The 18,805-nt window shown below is 33.2% G+C and overlaps 1 protein-coding gene across 2 annotated transcripts; it reads left to right on the forward strand.

Moving 5' to 3' along the window:
* The first annotated feature begins 2,444 nt into the window (after positions 1 to 2,444).
* Positions 2,445 to 18,415, forward strand: LOC114297108 (uncharacterized). Of its 2 annotated transcripts, none has more exons than XM_082886309.1 (3): positions 2,445 to 3,357; positions 15,416 to 17,422; positions 17,854 to 18,415. In XM_082886309.1, exons 1-3 carry the CDS (start codon positions 2,460 to 2,462, stop codon positions 18,255 to 18,257), a joined length of 3,309 nt encoding a protein of 1,102 aa, XP_082742435.1. In that variant the 5' UTR covers positions 2,445 to 2,459; the 3' UTR covers positions 18,258 to 18,415. The 2 variants fall into 2 exon arrangements, with proteins under 2 accessions (XP_082742435.1, XP_082742436.1); XM_082886310.1 differs by having other exon boundaries at positions 17,900 to 18,051.
* The last annotated feature ends 390 nt before the right edge of the window (positions 18,416 to 18,805 follow it).

Here is an 18,805-nt window from a genome sequence, read left to right on the forward strand (position 1 = left end):
TTTTTTTTGTTTATAATTTTTTTAAAAAAATTTATGACACAATTTTTATTTTATAATCCTTTCATTTAATAATTATAAATAATTTTTATTCAATTATTTCAGGTGTTGGTAAAAAATAATTTGTAAACATGTAAAATCAATTATTCTTAAAATCATTAACTATTGAAATAAAATGTAAAAATCTCATTTATAGTGATTTGAAAATATAAAATATATTAAATTATACTTAAAAATTAACAAAAACTGATCAAAATTTATTTTCGACCCCAATAAATGGGATTATGAAAACAAAAATATGTGTATCGGTAAGTTTTCTACAAATTGTGCAAAAAATAAAAATAAAAACACAATTTCAGTTACCGCAACCGTTAGCCTTTACACTCCGCAACTGTTACCGTGTCACCACAACCGTTACGGTGACCACAACCCCTTTTCAAAACCTTAATTACCCTATTTATTATTAGGGTCAGGCTTTTCTCCAGTACGAGATCGGACTAGAGCGTGTTGTACTGGGCCCACCACAGGTCTTATTTCGATAATCTGAATCATTCAATATGTATAACTCTTCGAATATTTTATCCCTATAAAAAATCACATTGATTGGATATCGATAGCTACTTGATCAGATTAGATTTTTGTCAACGGTAAATATAATTTTTAAAATAAATTGTTGACAAAAATCTGATTTGATCAATAGCTCTCTATATCCGATCAATGTGATTTTTTTACAGGAATAAAATATTCAACGAGTTCTACACATTGAACAATTTAGATTATTAAAATAGAACCTGTGGTGGACTCCACAGGCCCAACAATGTCGCCCAATCTACAAAGTGGACTGGAGACAAATATATCCCTTATTATTATAAATATATAATTTTTAAAAATAACTTGAGACATCTAATTTATCACATTTAAAAATTATTTCTAATAATATGTTTGATAATTATCAAATTTTAATTCGTTAAATATTTTATCATGTAAGATTTAATTTCAATGGTATATATTAAAAATTATTTAAAAATGATATATTAAAAGAGATGTGACATTGTTGATATTTTGGAAGATGAAACGACTTTTGAGGCCTTTTGGAAGATGAAACGAGTTTTGCTTCGAGGAAGATTCTCAGAGCAGGGAGGGTGTTATGTGGCCATTTTAAGCCCACCAGGCCTCTTGGATTAGATTGTTGAGGGGAAAAAAATTAAATAATATTTATTTTTAAAAAAATATGCGGAATTTTGCAGACGGTTCATTATTTTGAAGGAAAAAAAAAAAAAAAAAAATTGGTCATGTGATTACTATATATAATTATTTAATTAATTTAAATCTTTGAATGAATGATTATTTGAAAAATAAAAAATTTGAATTATTGAAATAAGTCTCTGAACAATACACATTTTTATCAATATAAAATAGTGGGACAAACCATTTTGGATAGAATTATAAATTATTACACTTTGGTCAAGTTTGTTTAGGACAGTGATAGCCTTGGGATTGGATTAACAATCTAATAAAATGCATAATCTAATATTTGAATAAACATATTGAAGTGCGGCTAGTAGTCAGTCCAGATATAGCATCTCTCATATAGAAGTATTGCATCTCAAGAGAGAAGTGAGACATAAAATGAAGAACTAACAATATGTTCACACTAATTAGTTAAATCAAAAAATTGATAAGATTTCTCAATTCCTTCTCATAAGTTTGACACAATCCAAATATCAGATCGGACACACAATTTAAAAGTATTGATAATCATAGGACTAATAATAGTCCTATGAATATTAAGCTCATATAATTCAATATGTTCAAAAAAAATTATATCTTTTTACATATGAGAGAATATAATATGTTGGGGGAAATAATAAATCAGTGAATTTTTAGAAAGAGTTTAGTTTCTCTCAAGTTGTCATCTCAGATTGAGAGAGTGTTTGAGTTTAGTAAGCCCATTTTAGAACTGATTTCGATGATCTGAACCGTTCACTTTCCTAGACTCATTGAGTAGAATGTTTATGTAAAAAATTAAGATTATTAGACATTGATAGTTATATGTTTGAATCATATTAGTTTTTTAAAAAATAGACCACAAATATAATCTCAAGAATAGCTATCCATTTTTTGTAATACAAATCTGATTCAAATATATTGCTATCGATATCCGATCATTTTAATTTTTGTATGAATATTCTACTCAACAAATCCTAAAAAATGAACAGTTTAGATCATCTCATACTGAGATGTGAATATGAAAGAAGTCTAATCCTTTTAGAAAAACAAAATCAAATTAATGGTAAACTTTAATAATTAAAGTCGTAGATTTTTTCGTAATTCTGTAATTACTTTGAAAAAATAAGGCTGATTTGTAATTTTTTCCAAAATGTTTAAACACTAGACTTTCATTATTTTAATATCCACTTTCTCTCTTGTTTCCCTCTCAAGTTATCCCAGCAGCTGCCATCATGGAGAAAACTTGGTTCCTCCATCTAACTGCACTGTTCTTCGCGTTCACTATGAATGTTTCTAGCTTCACCACTGATCAGTATGCTCTTTTGGCCTTCAAAGCCCATATCACTTTCGACAATCCTCACCACATATTGGCCAATAACTGGTCCGCAGACACCTCAGTTTGTGACTGGATTGGTGTCTCTTGCGGCAAGCGCCACTACAGAGTGGTGGCCTTGAATCTACCTGACATGGGTATTGGAGGCACCATCCCACCCCACATCGGAAACCTCTCATTTCTATCCTACTTCAACATTACCAACAACACTTTTCAGGGTCATCTTCCAGATGAGTTGGCTCAGTTGCATCTCCTAAATGTTGTCGACTTCAATTTCAACAACTTCAGTGGAGGTGTTCCGACATGGTTTGGAAACTTACCCAAGCTTCAATACTTGTGTCTCGCAAGCAACAGTTTCACAGGTTTGGTTTCACCTTCCATTGGCAACATATCAACATTAGAGTCTCTCGATTTAAGGTACAATTTTCTAGAGGGAGGAGTTCCTGAAGAGATTGGTTATCTTACGAAACTGAAGTGGTTACAGATGGGATTTAATAATTTGTCGGGGTCTATACCGCCAACCATCTTCAACATCTCATCACTTCAACGGATTGAGTTCAGACATAATATGTTGTCTGGTATTCTTCCGGAGGATTTGTGTGTTTTTCTTCCGAAACTTGAATTTCTCCGTCTTTCTGAGAATGAGTTTGATGGCCAAATTCCAACAACTCTAGGTGAATGCAGAGAGCTCCAATTCTTATCATTATCTTACAATAAATTCAGTGGTTTCATTCCAAAGGGGATTGGAAATTTGTCTTTGCTTCAGATTTTATATCTTGGTGGTAACAACTTTCCAGGTATGATTTATTCCCACTTATTACTGTTATTCAATTTGGTTTGCGTTTCATATATATGTATGGGATAAGCTTCCCTCTTCTGTGGATTGGACCCCACCGTTCGGGCTTATGGGCATTTTATGCGTCATGTTTTAATGATTTGAATTGTTCATTTTTTAAGTCATATTATTTAGATTATTTATGAAAAAAATTAAGTCAATCCGATAATCATAACCGTATTATTTTATGACAGTTATTTGTAAAAAAATGAACAACAAATATTGTTTGAAAATTAAATCATCTATTTGAATGAGAGTGATAATGGAATCAATAATGTTAGGCATCATGAAAGAAATATCATGAAAATTCTCTGCCCTTGGGATTAGTTTGTAATATTTTATTGTATGATATGCAATCCCTCTTGGATTAATTTCATTAAACTTTTCATAATGCATAGCATTACTCGAATGGAATGGAATGTCCATTCTCATTTCCTTGTTTGGTTACCAATATGGAATGGTGTAGGAATATAATGATAATTCTTACTTTCATGCTTGGTCATGCCTATTAAATTAATATAATAAAATAATTTGTTATTTGTTATTTATTTTTTTGACAAGCTAGTAACAAACAAGTTAAGAAGTCATATAGATCATGATAGTATTAATAATTGTGGAAATGATAGTTTGAGTGTAGTGGTGGCACTGATGGTGGTGATAGTAGTGGTATTATGATGCTGATGTTGTTGCTGCTGCTGCTGCTGGTAATAGTAGGTCGTTGTAGTGTTGGTGATGGTGGTAAGGTGGCGTTGTGGTTATATCTACAATGGCAGTGGCGATGATGTACTGACAGTGGTTGTAGTTTTATCGGCGGTGGTGGTGATGGCAGTGGTGGTAGTGACTGTAATTGTGGAGAATGTGGTAGTAGTGGTGACGGTGGTGATGTGGTGGTAGTGGTTTTAGTTGTGGTGGTGGTAGTGATAGTATTGTTCATGGTGGCAGTAGTTGTAGTTGTGACAGCAACGACAGCGACGACGGTGGTCATTGGTATAACAAGCTCTACTACTCATATCTATTACCAATATAACAATGTCATTAAAGGTGATAAACAAAACATGATAGATAAATATACTAATCATAGAATTATTGATTTGGAATACACTAGTCTAAGAGTATTGTTGGATCTTTGAATTTGTGAAGAGATTAGTGAAGGAAAAAGAAAAGGAAAGTAAAAATAGATGAAACAAAAGCTAAATTTTTTTAATAAATTCCTTCCCCCAAATTTGATTATAAATTTTGATTGATTTAAATAATTGACTCTAAAATTTTATGTTGGTTGCCTTAAAAAAATAATATGAAAATGTTTTATTTTTCCTTTTCTATCCATAAAAGTTGATGAAGTATAAGTAATTAGGAAATATTATTACCAAAAAAAAAAAAACACTAGGGTTTGAGCCCTCAACAAAATAAATCTTTAATTTTACCGATTTAAATCTTAAACTTTGGTTTGTTTTCAATGTAAACTATCTGCCTATTTTTGTTAAATAAAACTCGTAAAAAGTGTATTTTGGTCATTAAACTCAATGAAAATAAATATTTTAGATATTTTTCATATACTTATATTGAGTTTAATAGTTAAAATATTATTTTTTTGACAATTTTATTTGAGGAAAATAGGCAGATGATTCAGATTGAAAATAAATCAAAAGTTTAGGGTTTAAAATAACAAAATTAAAAACTCAAATTTATTTTGTTATAAGGCTGAAACTCTGAATTTTTTTTTTATTTTATAATTTTTTCAAGTAATTATTATCCTTTATTTCAACAAATTCAAGATTAAAAAATAACATTAAAAAAAGGATTACCAAAATTTTTGCCTATCCAAATGTGCAAACTACATATGCCTGCCCATTTGAAAAGTAACTTTGGGTCGGTTTGAAAAGTGGATTGACTTTTTAGTTTTTTAGCTTTTTAATTATTTTTGCTTAGGCCTAAAAAGTCTCGTTTGGGATGGACTTTTGACTATTTTGACTTTTGTGAGAGAAAAAATAAAATAATTATGATTTGGATATTACATTTTGTCTCATTGACTTTTTAACCTATTTTGCCTTTTTGTTACTGTTTTAATCCAGTAACCTCTTCCCAAACGAGTGCTTTATTTTAATATATGTATGTATGTTGAGGGAAATGATATGGCAGCATATGCACCTATCACCAAAATATATATTTTATTATAAAATTTTATAATATCAATTATAAAATACATAAACTCATCATAAATTGATGTAATGACTTGGTTACGATATTTTTGCTACGTCAATTTTTGACGAAATTATGCATTTATGTATGTTGATACTACACAACACAACACAGCACTGCACTTGGTAGGTACAATTTGTAAATTAATTTATTATTTTTTTACAGGTGAAATTCCACGAGTTTAGTAGTCTACATAATTTGGAGATGTTTAGTATGGAGTCTGCCGACTTCACTGGTTTCATACCATCTTTTATCTTTAATATTTCTTCATTGAAAGTGCTTTATCTATGGGAAAATAAATTAATGGGTTAGAATGGTTGAAAGAAATGGAAAATTGTGTATCTGTATTATGTCAATAACAATGTACAAGAGCTCTTATATATAGGAGAGTGATAGAAATCAAATCCTAATCGAATTCTAATTCCTAAATTATGATATACATTAACAGTTCCTGTCAAACTCAAGGTGGGTAAGCATCAACCAACTTGAGTTTGGAAATTAGATCATTGAAACGACCAGGAGGATGAGCCTTGATGAAAATATCAGTAGGTTGATCAGTAGAAGAAATAGGGAGAGGATGAACAGTACCACGTGTATAATGCTGTTGAATGAAATGACAATCAATTTTAATATGTTTGCTGCGATCATGGAAGACATCATTGTGAGCAATCTGAATAGCACTCTGATTGTTACAATAGAGAGAGATAGCACCAGGAAAATAAAAACCCATATTAACAAGGAGCCAACAAAGCCACAAAAGTTCCTGTGTAATGTCAGCAAGAGCGCAGTATTCAGTTTCAATAGAGCGAGCAGTGAGGTACTGTTTCTTGTTGCCCCAAGTAAAAAGAGAATCTCCTAAGAAGAAATAGAAACCCGTGGTGAAGCGTCGATCAATAGGATCCCCAGCCCAATCAGCGTCAGAAAAGGCACAAAGCTCGAGAGAAGAGTAAGCAGAGTAGTGGAGTCCATGGAACATAGTGCATTTGAGGTAGCGAAGTATGTGAAGAAGAGCAATATAATGCGAGGTGCGAGGAGCCGACATGTACTGACTAATAAGATGGACAACATAGGCAATGTCAGGACGAGTCACAGTGAGATAAACAAGACTACCTACTAGCTGGCGATAACGAGTAGCATCAGAGAGAAAATCCCCATCTAAAGGAGTGAAACGAGTCTGAGGATGAACGAAAGTAGAGGTAGTCTTGCAATCGGTAAGACCAGTATGTGCTAGAAGATCGGATGCATATTTGGTTTGTGACAAATAATAACCAATGGAATCAAGAGAGATTTCAAGCCCTAAGAAATAATTGAGAGTACCAAGGTCCTTCATCTCAAACTAATGATTAAGAAATTGTTTGAGGCTAAGAATACTAGCCACATCATCACCGGTGATAATCATATCATCCACGTAAAGAAGAAGAAGAGTGGTTCCATGAGGAGTGGTCCGAACAAATAGAGCAACGTCATATGGGCTGAAAGTGAAGCCGAAGTCATGGATGGTGGAACTGAATTTAGCAAACCAAGCTCGTGGAGCTTGCTTGAGACCATAGAGAGCACGCTGTAATTTACAAACCTTATGAGCCGGATAAGCAAACCCAGGGGGAGGTTACATGTAGACTTTCTCAAGAAGATCACCATTAAGAAAGGTATTTTTGACATCCATCTAAAATAAATCCTAGTGGCGAGCAGCGGCAACAGCAATTAAGCTACGCATAAAGGTAAACCGAGCAACTGAAGTGAAAGTCTCCTTATAATCAATGCCACATTCCTGAGTGAAGCCCTTTGCAACAAGACGGGCTTTGTAGCGTTGAATAGAGCCATCAGAATGGGTCTTGATTTTGTATACCCATTTGCAGCCAATCGTAGTCTTCCTAGAAGGAAGATCAACGACATCCCAAGTATGAGTTTTGTCTAAAGCCTATAGTTCATCAGTCATAGCTTGCTGCCAGAGAGGATTAGTACAAGCCTTACGATAGGAGGTAGGTTCATAAGTATAAAAGGCAGTAAACCCAACAATATAATCACGAAGATGAACAGGTTGTTGAGTTACCTGATGTGGACAACCGGTGGGAAGATTTGTGGGGGAAAAGTTTGGTGGAGAGGTAGAAGACGAGCTAGAAGGCACAATGGGCAGTAGAACATCAAGGAGAGCAGTTTGAACGGGATCAAGGGTCAGCAAAGGCATCTCCACAAAGGAGGAACCTGCATCAAATGCATTAGAGAAGAGATCTATGGAAGGATTAGTAAACATGATGGAGGTAGAGCGTGAGGATAAATAAAATGAGAATAGGGATGAAAACATTTTATGCTTCTAGAAAACCACATGACGAGATACACGAAGACGCTTAGAGATATGATCCCAACAGCGATAACCTTTATGTTTAATCCCATACCCGAGAAAGCAACAAAGACGAGAACGAGGTTCAAGTTTGGTGTGTTCATGAGGTTGAAGGAGGACAATACATGCAGACCCAAAAACCCAAAGATGTGTGTATGGAGGGCTAGTGCCATGCAGCGTTCAAAGGGAGTTTAATTGTGGATGACAGGAGTGGGAACACAATTAATAGTATTCACAGCAGTAAGTGCAGCTCCCCCCCAAAAGTTTTTCAATACAGGAAGAAGAGAGAATGATAGCTCGAGTACTGTAAAAAATATATCGATGTTTCCATTCAGCGCGTCCATTATGCTGGGACATGCCAGCACAAAAACAATGAGGCTGAGTTCCATGACTCGATTTTAATGTTCATTGAAAATTGGGTTTGAACCATTTTTGCAAAGGTATAATAAATTTGTTTAAGTTCAAATCGATTTTTCATGAGAAACAACTAAGTAAACAGTGAAAAATCATCAACAAAGATAACAAAATACCGAGATCCCCCCATGGTAGTACTAGGTGATGGGCTCCAGATATCAGAATGTATAAGATCAAAAGGTGCATGGGAAATAGAAGTACTTTATTAAAAGATAAAGCAGGTTATTTTGCAAGTTGACAAGGCAAACAATCAAATGATCGGGAAGTACATGACCCAACTAACCACTAGAAACCAAAGACTTTAACCTACTAACAAAAATATGACCTACGCGACAATGCCAAAGAAGAAAATGGGACAAAGAAGAATCAGATGCAGGAGTAGCTAACTGTGTGGAGTCCGGAACATGAAGGTGAATGAGCTCATAGAGATGTCCATGCTTATGGCCGATCCCAAGAGTCTATCTCGTCTGAGGGTCTTGCACCAAACAACCATTAGCAGAAAATGTGGTAGTTAGACCAAGCTCACATAATTGACTAATAGAGATAAGGTTTAAGATAAAAGCAGGGATATGAAAAACATATGGTAAAGAAAAATGAGAGGTAGAAATAGAGCCAACATGACTTACAGACATAAGAAAACCATCAATAGTATGAATAAAGGGAATATGTGCCGAGGGAGAGATGAAAGAAAATATAGTAGAATTAGAAGTCATATGATTATAACATACGGAGTCAAAATACTAAGAAGACGTACCTGAAGTCACAGACAGAGCAGTAAGAAAAGGTGTATTAGAGGGGGAGAGAAATTATTTGAACATGGCCTCAACATCAGTTTGGGAGAAGACAAGAGCAGACAAGTCTGGAGGCTCAGAAAAATCCTTAGAGGCAGTAACAGTAGTACGGTGAGCAGGCAAAGATCTAGATTGATTCCCAAGACGATGTGAACTATCCCTAGAAGAGCAACGACGAGAGGAGTGACCAGTAGAAGAAGACCGAGAGGGATTGTGAAAACAATCCTACTGTGGACCAATTTTTTTGCAATACCGACAGGGTCTGATTGGGCAATGAACCAGAAGATGAGTAGAAGGAAGACCCTGATTCTGACAATAAATGCAAGCAGTGAATCGCTGGGTTGACAAGAAAGAAGAAGTCCGTGACTAAGGAGTGACAAGAACAAAGTCCATATGATGAGTCTAGAGAGTACCAAGACGAGTTTCCTCAGATAACAGCTCTGAAATAGCTTACTTAAGAGTGGGCAGTGGAGTGCGATGAATGAGAGATGCATGTACGGGCTCAAAATGGGTAGTGAGAGCCATGAGAAATTGAACCAACCGCTGCTGATTACGATATTTAATGAATAAAGTAGCATCTTCAAGGTGAGGCCGTGGAGGTTCTGAGAGAGCAAGCTAGTCCTAAACAGAATACATCTGAGAAATAAAGTCATTAATAGACTGACCAGGTTCTTGACGCATGCAGTGAAATTGGCTCTGAAGTTGATACTGATGGGCAAAATCGACAGTCTGGTATCGTTCTTTCAAAAACTCCCAATTGTCTTTAGCAGGAGTGATAATAGAGTCAAGCTGAAAACGACCAAACTGAAGACTAATAGAGGGAACAGAGGTATTCCAAAGCCAAATAATGATCTGGTATCTTACTGTCCCAATCTTCTAAGCAGTCTTCATATTTAGCAGCAGTTTCAGGGGCATCTTTCACTGGTTTAGTCATATCCCCGGTGATAATACGCTAGAGTTTCCGACTTTTGAGGAAGGAAGACATAGCTTGGGCACACAGAACATAATTGGATTCATCACGCATAACAGAAATTGGATGGGAGATATCACGACGATCCATAATAATATGGTGATAGGACAAAATAAATAGGAACAGAACTGTAGGAGCAAAATTAGGTGAAATAGATCGTGCCAGTGAGTTCAGAAGACCGAAAATAGCTAGGAAATGGCTAAATGGTGCAGAGATGACGTCAGCAGAGGCACGGTGCACAATAGCAAATGGAGGCACGACACAATAGCAGCGAGGGGCGCGCAGTGCACAGTAGCAGAAACGGCGCATGCGGGTGCATAGTAGCAAGGACGGCACACGCGAGTGCAAGGTAGCAGGAACGGCGCACGTGGGGAAAAGGGCTGGCGTCAAGCTGACGTGAGCAATCAGCGGAAAGACGCATATTTGTGCGTGGGAGAGTAGCAAAGGAAGGCTAGACGCGCCGACTACAAAAGCGACATGTGAGAGCGTTTGAGGAGGTGTTTGGCGACGGGCCTGGGGGCGTTGGAATCACGACACAATTCCGAGCATTGTGGGAAAAACATTATAAAATTTTGGTCAACAATGATGACGGAACAGTGACAAAACAATGTTATGAAGCATAGAATGGTGTAATGATGAAAAAGAAGAGAGATGTTATAATGCCACTGTGTACGGGCAATAAGCAAGAAAAAAGAGGAGATAGGATTCAAGACTTACGCTTTGATATCATGTTAGAATAGTCGAAAAAAATGAAAAATTGTGTATCTGTATTATATCAATAACAATGTATAAGAGCTCTTATATACAGGAGAGTGATAGAAATCAAATCCTAATCGAATTTTAATTCCTAAATTATGATATATATATATATATATATTAACAGTTTTGATATTCATTAACAGTAAACATTCCAAGAGAAATTGGCAATTGTACCACGCTCTTAGAAGTTGACCTTGGTGAAAATAATTTGTCAGGTAACTCATCTATCTCTGAAACTTTAGTCGGTGACTTTGGGAAGGAAAGGGCACTACTAGTCTTAATCACACTACGCATTTCTACTTTTGGCTAGAGTAACTCAATCTGTGGACAAGATTTTTTCAAGAACTTTGCTTCCTTCAAATTATAAGCAATGAAGTTATAATTTTTAGTTATTTTATTTTTTAATTATAATATTATTTTAATTATACATGTCCGTGAAAGAAGTGGACTGTATATATTTTTAATTATTTTATTTTTTTCTTTAGTTATAATTTTTTTAATTATGATATTATTTTAATTATAACTCATGAGATTTTTAGTTATGTCTCATGATGTATTTGGTAATGATATTTTTTTTAGTTATGACTCAGAAAATATAAAATTATGTCATTTTTTTCTTTAGTTATAAGGTGCATATGGTATACATATTTTTTGAAAGGTGTGTATCATAGTGTTTTTCGATAGGTTCCCCTAAAAAAATTTTGTCAAAAATTTTCTTACTCATGTTTCGTTAATTGGTTGAACAAAAATCAAGTAAAACATTTTTTAAGGAATTGCATCATATTCCCAAAAATGACATACCTTTAAGATTTTCGTAAGTTAATTTTTACAAAGTTGACCCTCACTTATTAAATTTTCAACACATTTAGTCATTTCAAATAAATGTCTTAACTCGCTAAAAAGTTAACACTTTATTGAATCAAAATTTAACTTTTAAGTAATGAAATGATTTTATTTCAAATGTCAACTAAATGCCGAAAAATAAAAAAAAAATTTATTTTTTCTATATAAAATCAATTTGTAAAAAAAATATTTTTTTATATAAAATATTTTTACATCAAAACAAATAGAGTCATAATACACAGTTTTTAAAATATCAGTGACGCGGGGTGAATAGTTTAGAAAGAATTACAGCTTGCTTGGTTGGTCCCATTCTCGTTAAAATTTTGGATCTTTTAATCCTATTTGAGGGATTAGGGATGAGATTGGATTATTAGTTCCACCGGACTAATAGTCTATTGTTTGTTTCATTTTTTTTGCTCCGGACTAATAGTCCCCCTGAACTATTAGTCCCACAAATATGAGACTATCCTATCTCATGGGGGAGGGTGGGATAGAAACAATGGGATTGGTATTCCATGAGATTATTTTGTGAATTGTCCATTTTACCCTTCATGCTATTACTTAACAAACAATTAGAAAATGGTAAAATAGTCTTTTGAACATTTATAAATTATTTTTTAGTGTTGTTAATTTAAAATTACGTATTAAATAAAAAAATTTAATTATAAATTATAAATTATAAATTAAATTTAATTAAAAATAATAAATAATAAATTATGGCCTTATAAATTAAAGTTTTTGTGTTGTTAAAAAATTAAATTTACATATTAAATTAAATCATTTTTTTAGTGTTGTTAATTTAAAATTATATATTAAATAAAAAATATAAATTGTAAATTAAATTTATTTAAAAATAATAAATTATAAACTATGGCTTTATAAATTAAATTTTTTTAGTGTTGTTGAAAATTTAATTTATATATTAAATAAAATTATCCTTCTCCATAATATCCCAAACAAATATTGGATAACTAAAAATAGTCCAATCAAGATATCTAATCTCATGACTAAACAAACATAGGACACAAATTTAGTCCAACCAAATAGTTGTGGGACAATGCATCCTCAGACTAATATTCTGATGGATTACAATCCCTCTTATCCAGTCCGTCCAAACAAACGCACCAAACTTTATCTTAGTCTTATCTATATCTATATTTACTATTATACAAATAAAAACATTATTGTCCCTTTAAAATTTAAAGTTTTAATCCAGTTTTCTAATTTTTTTAAACTTTTAAATATGAAAAATACATTTGTAATTCTACGATTGGTCTTTCAATTTTAATACCATTTCATTAAATATTTTAATAATCAATTTTCAATTTTTCTTTGATTATAAGCCTCCGTTTGGGAAGTGGGTTGACTTTTTGACTTTTTTGACTATATGAGCCAAGCTTAGTTTGGTTTTGATTTTTTTATGAGAGAAGAGTGTAATGATTATGGGGTTGGATGAGATATTTTGTCTGTTGTGGCTCATGAGCCTATTCTGTCTTTTATGGTTCATTGAGCCAAAAAAACCCAATGAACCCTTGCCAAACTAACCCTAAGTATACAAAAAAAAATCTCTAATAATTTGATTGGACTCATCTAATCGGGATTGGGATCCGCGCTGTCACAGCACCATGCTATGACAAGTGACATCACCGTTTTGCCTTTGTGTTTTTTGCTCTGTTTTGCTTTCCTTTTTTTTTTTTTTTTTTTTTTGTGTAATTTGGTTTGATTTTCCTTTTTTAATTTTCAAATCAAGATGGTGGGAAATAATGGAAATCTTTTACTACATACATGGAATAGAAAGAATACAAGTTCATTTAACACCAAAATGTTCAATCTTTAATTCAACCAATTATGTTAACTATTTAAAGAAGAGTTCAAAATTTGAAACCTGTTGATAAATCCATCCTGGGTGTGGCTCAAAATAACCATACCTTCAAAATTTGGACATTTTACTTTAATATTTTTTTAGGTACATATTAGAACTCCTACAAATTAGTTTGACACAGAAGTTCAAATTGAATCCATAAAAAACCCAGTTGACCAGAATGCAAGAATTTCTGTAGCAATCAAATAATCCACCATTTCAACAACCAAAGAAGGTAATAGAAAATTATTATTCTAAAACTACCAAAAAAGTTCAGAGATGAAAAGCAGTAGAATCACAACATGTTTTAGCTAGAAATGTGACCAGAATAGCTATTTAGACTTGCAACCAAACAAACTAAATCTAGATTGCTCAGAAATGTTCAATTCAAAAAGCCATAATACAAAACAATAGCAGAAAAGGATATGTAGTATACGGATTAGATAAAAATTAGGAAAAAAGAATATCAAAACCTTGTATTGGATGACATGGTGAGCCGATTGGAGTTCTCCAGCATTAAAAAATAAAAAACAGTTATCCATTCCAGGGGCTGCTTCAGATAGAGAGTTGTGGTGTCAATTGACCCTGCTAGGTTATTAAAAAAAATTATTATTTATATTTTGTAGTAAAATTGACCCCGTTGATTTATAAAAATTGAACCCATTGCAAAGAGTCAAAGCAAAATTTTAAAATCTTCAATTACTTGCTTATGAAATTAGCTTCTTCTTTTTTCAAAGCACAAATCATCTCTATCCTATTATCTCCTATGTTTCTATTTCAAAACTCTTTCCCACCACAGTGCTGGAAAGATTAATTATGTGATGGAAAGAATGTTTAGAACAAGATGATGGAGGGCATTGAATACAAAAGATCTTTCTCATTGCTTTTACTAGCAAGGACTAGAATGTTGGAAAGAGTCCTTTTTAAGTAATGAAATTCATAAAGATTTCATTGTACAATCAAATGGCAGATTAATGGATGTCTAATTGTTTAATCACATACAATGAAAAATAAAGTACTTGATAACATTACAATGTGACAATTATGCAATGATTTCAAAATGCAAAAATTCGTCAAAAGGTTTGTATCATATGCACTCTGTTATGTTTTTGTGTGTGTGTGTGTGTGTATGTTACGTATTTTTGAGGCAATTATTACATATTTTTCTTGGTAAAGTTACGATAATTTGTGATTCAAAAATAAAGTTATATATTTTGTGGTAAATTTAAGTATTTTTGTGGTGATGTTATAAATTTTTTTATCCAAATATTTTCTAACCAAAAAATATGTAACATTACTACAAAAATTCATTACATTATCACAAAATGCTTAATTTCATTTCTCAATCACAAATTGTCATAATTCTACTATAAAAAAGTATGTAACATTTATCACGAAAATATGTAACACAACAAAAATAAGTAACAATAATGTATATGTGGTATACACCGGGGGGAGGAGGTAGTTTATGTATTTGTATTTTTTTTTTCTTTTTTTTTTTTTTGTAAAAATATTAGTATTTATTAATGATTTAAAGAAATTTAATTGTCTTTGTTAAATTATTAAAAATGGTTATTGATAAGAGTAAATCTTTTTCTTTTTTTTTGTTATAATTTGTGGAAATATATTAGCACCAATAAACAAAAATGTTGGAGCCGCCAATGACCTATTTATATATTTACGAGAACTATATTAAATCCAGCAAAGCTAGTTGAACATCCACATCCCAAAGACAAGATTTTTGCAAATTTTAAAGAAAAACACTAACGACACTCTGGATTAGTATTTTAACTATATTCCCAATAATACTTTCTACAAGTTTAATTGTTGTTTAAATTTTTCCAGGTTCAATACCAGAGGAGATCGGTAAGCTTCTAAAAATGGAGCAACTAAGTCTCGCGTTCAATAACTTAATGGGCCCCATTCCTGCAACAATCTTTAATATCTCAACAATACAGATAGTTGGATTCTTCCATAATCAGCTTTCAGGTACACTTCCATCAAGTATAGGTGTTTCGCTACCCAATCTTGAACGACTTTGGCTTGACGGAAATGACCTCAGTGGAATTGTTACCGACTCTATCTCAAATGCTTCTAAACTCATTGATTTAGATCTTTCATCTAACAGATTTAGTGGTTCAATTCCAAGCTCACTTGGCAACCTAAGACTCCTTGAGTATCTCGTGCTACCAGGAAACTACTTCACTTGTGAATCTTCTTCTTCTGAATTGAGCTTCCTCACTTCCTTGTCAAGTTGCAGAAAATTAAACAGAATATGGATCAATAACAATCCTCTAAATGGCATACTTCCAGCTTCTATTGGGAATCTCTCCAATTCTCTGGCCGATATTGATGCTAGTTATTGTGGAATCAGAGGCAGCATTCCTAGTGAAATAGAAAACTTAAGCAATTTAGCTTTCTTACGAATGAATGGCAATGAGTTGACTGGATTCATTCCAACCACAATCAAAAGTTTAACCAAGCTTCAAAGACTAGATCTTAATGGAAACCGAATACAAGGATTCATACCAGTTGATCTATGCTATTTAAAGAACCTGGGTGAGTTACACTTGGGAAAAAATAACCTTTCTGGACTGATACCAGCATGTCTAGGGAATATTACTTCCCTAAGATATTTGGATCTAGATTCAAATAAATTAATTTCTAGCATACCCACAAGTTTGTGGAGCCTCAAGGATCTCCTAGAACTTAACTTATCCTCGAATTATTTAAGTGGATATTTACCACTAGAACTTGGCAATTTAAAGGTTGCAATTAGGATTGATCTATCGATGAACCAATTCTCAGGACAAATCCCAAGCACCATCGGAGGTCTACAAGGTGTGATTAATCTTTCTTTCACACATAACAGATTACAGGGACCAATTCCTCAGTCAATTGGTAGTTTGATAGACTTGCAATTTTGTGACCTATCCCATAACAATCTATCTGGTGTAATTCCCAAGTCATTAGAGGCACTTTCACAGCTGAGGTACTTCAATGTATCTTTTAATAGATTAACAGGAGAAATTCCAAGTAGAGGGTCTTTCGCAAACTTCACATATCAATCTTTCATGTTGAATGAAGCGTTGTGTGGTGCTCCTCGGTTGCAAGTCCCACCATGCCATACCGACTCTCCTCATCAATCGAGAACAAAACAAATGCTGCTAGTTGTATATATTTTGCTGCCAATTGCATCAATATTGCTTGCCATGATCTTTGTATTTACATTTATAAGACGCCGCCAAAGGAGAAACAAAATTCCAGTTCAAACTGAATTTTTTCCTCAAAGAATATGCCATGAAAGAATTACATACCATGAACTTTCACGAGCAACCAATATGTTTAGTGAAAGCAACTTGCTTGGCACAGGGAGTTTCAGTTTAGTTTATAAAGGAATGCTTCCTGGAAGGACAATTTTTGCTACGAAGGTGTTCAAATTGGAACTAGATGGCGCGTTCAAAAGTTTTGAAACAGAATGTGAAATATTGCGCAACATTCGTCACCGAAATCTCACCAAAGTCATTAGCAGTTGCTCAACCCCTGATTTTAAAGCCCTAGTGCTTGAGTACATGCCTAATGGCACTCTGGAAAAATGGTTGTATTCTCACAACTATTTCCTAGATATGTTGCAGAGGCTGGACATAATGATAGATGTGGCTTGTGCCTTGGAGTATCTTCACCATGGTTATTCAGTGCCTGTGGCTCATTGTGATTTGAAACCAAGCAATGTGTTACTAGATGATGATATGGTTGCACATGTGAGTGATTTCGGCATTGCAAAGTTGTTAGGTATGGGGGAGAGCATTACACAAACAAGGACAATAGCAACATTTGGATATATTGCACCAGGTGATGGTTCTATCTTACAATTCCTTTTCATGTCTATGCTTTCATTGTTTTTAATTCATTTGCTTTTTTCAACAAAAAATAAACATTTTTTTTCAATAGAAAATACTTTCTTGTGTTTGGTTGTGACTTTGAAACTAATGTGTTAGTGATGATGTTGGTGGAGGTAGTAGGGTGATATGGTAGTAGCAGTGGTAGTGGAAGTGTGTTGTCATTGATAAAACTTTAGTGTCAAAACGTTTTTTGCCCAAGTAACCTTGTTGCTTTGTTGACTAGGAAAATGTTTGTATTGCCTTTCGTGTTCTGTCATACCAAACACCAAAAATGCATAAAATATTTTCGGTCGACACAAGCAAAGGATTAAGTTTCAATTTAAGTTTATGATAAATTATTTTACTGTTCTCACCATGTTACTTCTCATGAATGTAATGTAGAGTATGGACTGGAAGGATTAGTCTCGACAAAATGTGATGTTTACAGTTATGGCATCATGTTGATGGAAACATTTACAAGATCAAAGCCCATTGATGCAAGATTTGATGGAGATCTGAGTTTGAAGTGTTGGGTGGCTAATGCATTGCCTAATGCGATAGTTCAAGTTCTAGATGCCAACTTGCTCAGACAAAACATTGAACACAACAATGCAAAGGTGCAATGTGTGTCATCTCTTATGCAATTGGCTTTGAATTGCTCTGAAGACTCACCTGAGGAGAGGATGATCATGAAGGATGTTCTAGTAGCAATCAAGAATATCAGACTTCGGTATGTTGAAAATTGTAAACAAACTTATGAGGAAAGCATCTCTTCCACATTTTATGCTTGTGATTTTCAAAATTAATAAGGGCATCCTTGGATGTTGATTTAACTTCAATGTTATTTATATATTTATATACATATGTATAGTCCTAAACTTTAATCAAATTATTGGGCTTGCTTTATTGAGATCATAATCATAGTTAATTTAGTTTTGAACTTTATGTTAGATTAACCATTAAACTTGACTTTGTGAATCCATGGACTTGGTTATTGGATCTTTTTTTTCTTCCCCTGGATATAGTTGCATTTCTGTGTATTTTGCTATAGATTCTTGCACGTTGGAACGATAACAGAATTTATTAATCATATAAATGATTTATAAATAGAAAATTTATATATAAAACATATATAAAATGATATGACAATGATATTATTGTTATTATAAGTTATAATGATTTATATTTTGACTCAAAATGAAACGATCCTAAAGGGTCGTGTCATTCTATATGAATTTTTTCTACATAAATTTTGTTTATATAGCATTATCCATACATATATTTTTTTCAAAAAAATATATATCAATTGTAAATCAGATGTGTTACATACCTAGAAAAATTACTTCAATTTTAT

The sequence above is a fragment of the Camellia sinensis genome, chromosome 9, assembly GCF_055761805.1.
Source record: "Camellia sinensis isolate YWXY chromosome 9, ASM5576180v1, whole genome shotgun sequence".
NCBI classification, from domain to species: Eukaryota; Viridiplantae; Streptophyta; class Magnoliopsida; order Ericales; family Theaceae; genus Camellia; species Camellia sinensis.

Bases quoted from the DNA above. Each gene is read 5' to 3' on its own strand.
- LOC114297108 (XM_082886309.1), top strand. From the start codon at position 2,460: ATGGAGAAAACTTGGTTCCTCCATCTAACTGCACTGTTCTTCGCGTTC. The intron at 3,358-15,415 runs GTATGATTTATT...AAATTTTTCCAG, and splicing joins TGGTGGTAACAACTTTCCAG to GTTCAATACCAGAGGAGATC. The intron at 17,423-17,853 runs GTGATGGTTCTA...AATGTAATGTAG, and splicing joins ATTTGGATATATTGCACCAG to AGTATGGACTGGAAGGATTA.